Source organism: Chiloscyllium plagiosum, chromosome 12, assembly GCF_004010195.1.
Source record: "Chiloscyllium plagiosum isolate BGI_BamShark_2017 chromosome 12, ASM401019v2, whole genome shotgun sequence".
Taxonomy (NCBI): domain Eukaryota; kingdom Metazoa; phylum Chordata; class Chondrichthyes; order Orectolobiformes; family Hemiscylliidae; genus Chiloscyllium; species Chiloscyllium plagiosum.
In genome coordinates, this window is record NC_057721.1 from 48,695,620 (window position 1) to 48,698,133 (window position 2,514).

The 2,514-nt window shown below is 45.4% G+C and overlaps 1 protein-coding gene across 1 annotated transcript in view; it reads right to left on the reverse strand.

The window, feature by feature from the left end:
* Positions 1-927, reverse strand: part of LOC122555227 (cytochrome c oxidase copper chaperone) — a 13,045-nt gene extending 12,118 nt beyond the window's left edge. The window contains exon 1 of the mRNA XM_043701003.1: positions 685-927. Within this exon, the coding sequence (XP_043556938.1) occupies positions 685-803 (119 nt within the window). The 5' untranslated portion in view covers positions 804-927. The remainder of the gene's footprint in view (positions 1-684) is intronic.
* Positions 928-2,514: the final 1,587 nt, after the last annotated feature.

Below are 2,514 nucleotides of genomic sequence, written 5' to 3' on the forward strand. Positions count from 1 at the left end.
GGCCTTGGATTGAGGTGAGGGAGGAGGTGTGGGCGCTGGTTTTACAGTTCCTGCGGTGGCAGGGGAAAGTGGCAGGATGGGAGGGTGGGTCATAGGGGGGCGTGGACCTGACCAGGTAGTCACGGAGGGAACGGTCTTTGCGGAAGGCGGAGAGGGGTGGGGAGGGAAATATATCTCTGGTGGTGGGGTCTGTTTGGAGGTGGCGGAAATGTCGGCGGATGATTTGGTTTATGCGAAGGTTTTATCTGCTCCCTAGTATTGCTTATCAGCTTGAACGAAGGAGATCCAGAATTAAACTGCGTTTAATTTGCAGAAGTATTGGTTAATGTGGTAATCTCGCTGCAAAGTGATGAGAACATAATTGGGAACTTCATGCTCAGACTTGAGCAGTCCACATTTCAGCGATAAACTTCAAAGCGTGTCACGAGAAAAACGGATATTTCCTCCGCCCTTCTAAAAAACACCATCGCAGTCATTGATGTAAATTAACACAGAGGATTAGTTGGATCAATTATTATTAGGGACATGAAGTGAACCGGTAGGAACACCATTTATTGAGCTGCGGATGAACTCTGATGTCAAACCTGACCTACGGGCATGTACCCAGAAAGTACGCGAATTAGGGTCCGTGTCACGATTGCGATGATAAAGATATAAATAGAGATCGAAAAAGTTTCACATTACCAGGCATCCCTGACTTTCTTGGTCTCAGGACACGCACAGCATGGTTTCAAAGGCTTCTTCCCCTCAGCCTGACCAGCGTGCACCGTCCCCACTGATGTAGTCACGGTTAATTCAGACATTTTCTCTGAAAGTACGTTTAGCTGCCTGTTTGTTTTCGCCTTAAATTGATTTTCTTTCGATTTTTCACCTTCGCGTAACCCCTCGTCCCGATCTTCAATCCTACGCAACACGCTAAGTCTGGAACATGTGAACTGACAGGGGAAAGCGCATTGGCTCACGGGATTTGTAGTTCCTCTTCAGTCTCAATCCTATTAAGCGGCAGAGATCGAACTACAAATCCTAGAACACACTGCTCTAGGCTTGCGCGAATATCCACGGGGTATCGATGCAGCCTTGTATGGATATTATTTAAAGACGAATAATTCTATTAATTGTCAAAGTAAAATTACATTTTAATGCACGTTTTTGGAAATAAGGTCGTTAAATGAAGATAAACCCTCATGATGCCTACGCCGTTTCTCTTCTGTTTGCGAGAATGGATTGTTTCTGAGTTAGTATTAGTTACGAAGATCTCAGGAAACCTTATGATCTGGTGGTAATGTTCTTACATGTAGGCTAGAAGCTTTGCGCTGGAGGCCCATGGAAATACTTATTGGCAGTGCTTGGCGATTGTAACATGGACTGTTGAGTAAGTCAGTCCGTAAATATGCAGGCATCCTACAGGCAGTTATACGAGGAGAATTTTCTAGTCCTGATGAACGGCCCTGCCCGAAACGTCGACTTTCCTGTCCCTCAGATCCTGTCTGACTTGCTGTGCCTTTTCCAGCACCACAGTCTCTACTCAATTTTTTGGGTCATCGTGACCAGTAGTACTTTGCCCATAAAGAAGTACTGTACTATTTCCAATGGAAGTCTGCGGCCCACGCTTCACAAACGAAGATGGGAGGAAACAAAACCAAATACTTAGGAAGACTTTGGGCTTTATCACTGGGAAGGGGGAAGGTTGAAATGGTGTGGGAAGATGATGGGTAGTATACCATTGTCTTCTGCAGCCATGCTATCTGTCAACAATAGGAAGGGTCATGACCAATTGGGTGCTTTCCCCCCCCCATCTCTGTGGGCCTTCAACTACTAGTGGGAAGATACCCAGTATGTTTCATGTGAAGGGAGGGTAGAAATTACAGAGACACTGGCCGTAACCTTTCAATCTTCTTTGGACTTGGGAAGTGCAAAAAGACTCGACAATTGCAAATATTATGGCCTTGTTCAAGAAAGATTGTAAGGATACCAGAAAAAATAGAACATTACAATGCATTACAGGCCCTTCAGTCCTCTGTTGCGTCGACCTGTGGAATCAACCTGAAGCCCATCTAACCTACACTTTTCCATTCTTGTCCATACACCTATCCAATCACCATTTAAATGCCCTTAAAGTTGCAGGCAGTGTGTTCCATGCCCCTACTACTCTGAGTAAAGAAACTACCTCTGACATCTGTTCTATATCTATCACCCCTCAATTTAAAGTTATGTCCCCTCGTGCTAGCCATTGCAATCCAAGGAAAAAGGCTCTCACTGTGCAACCTATCTAAGGCTCTGATTATCTTATATGTCTCAATTAAGTCACTTCTCAACCTTCCCTTTAATGAAAACAGCCTCTAGCCCCTCAGCCTTTCCTCGTAAGACCTTCCCTCCATATCAGGCAACATCCTGGTAAATCTCCTCTGAACCCTTTCCTAAGCTTCCATACCCTTCCTATAATGCAGTAACTGGAACTGCCGGCAATACCCCCAAGTATGGCCGTCCCAGACAGCCTGTACAGTTGCAGCGTGA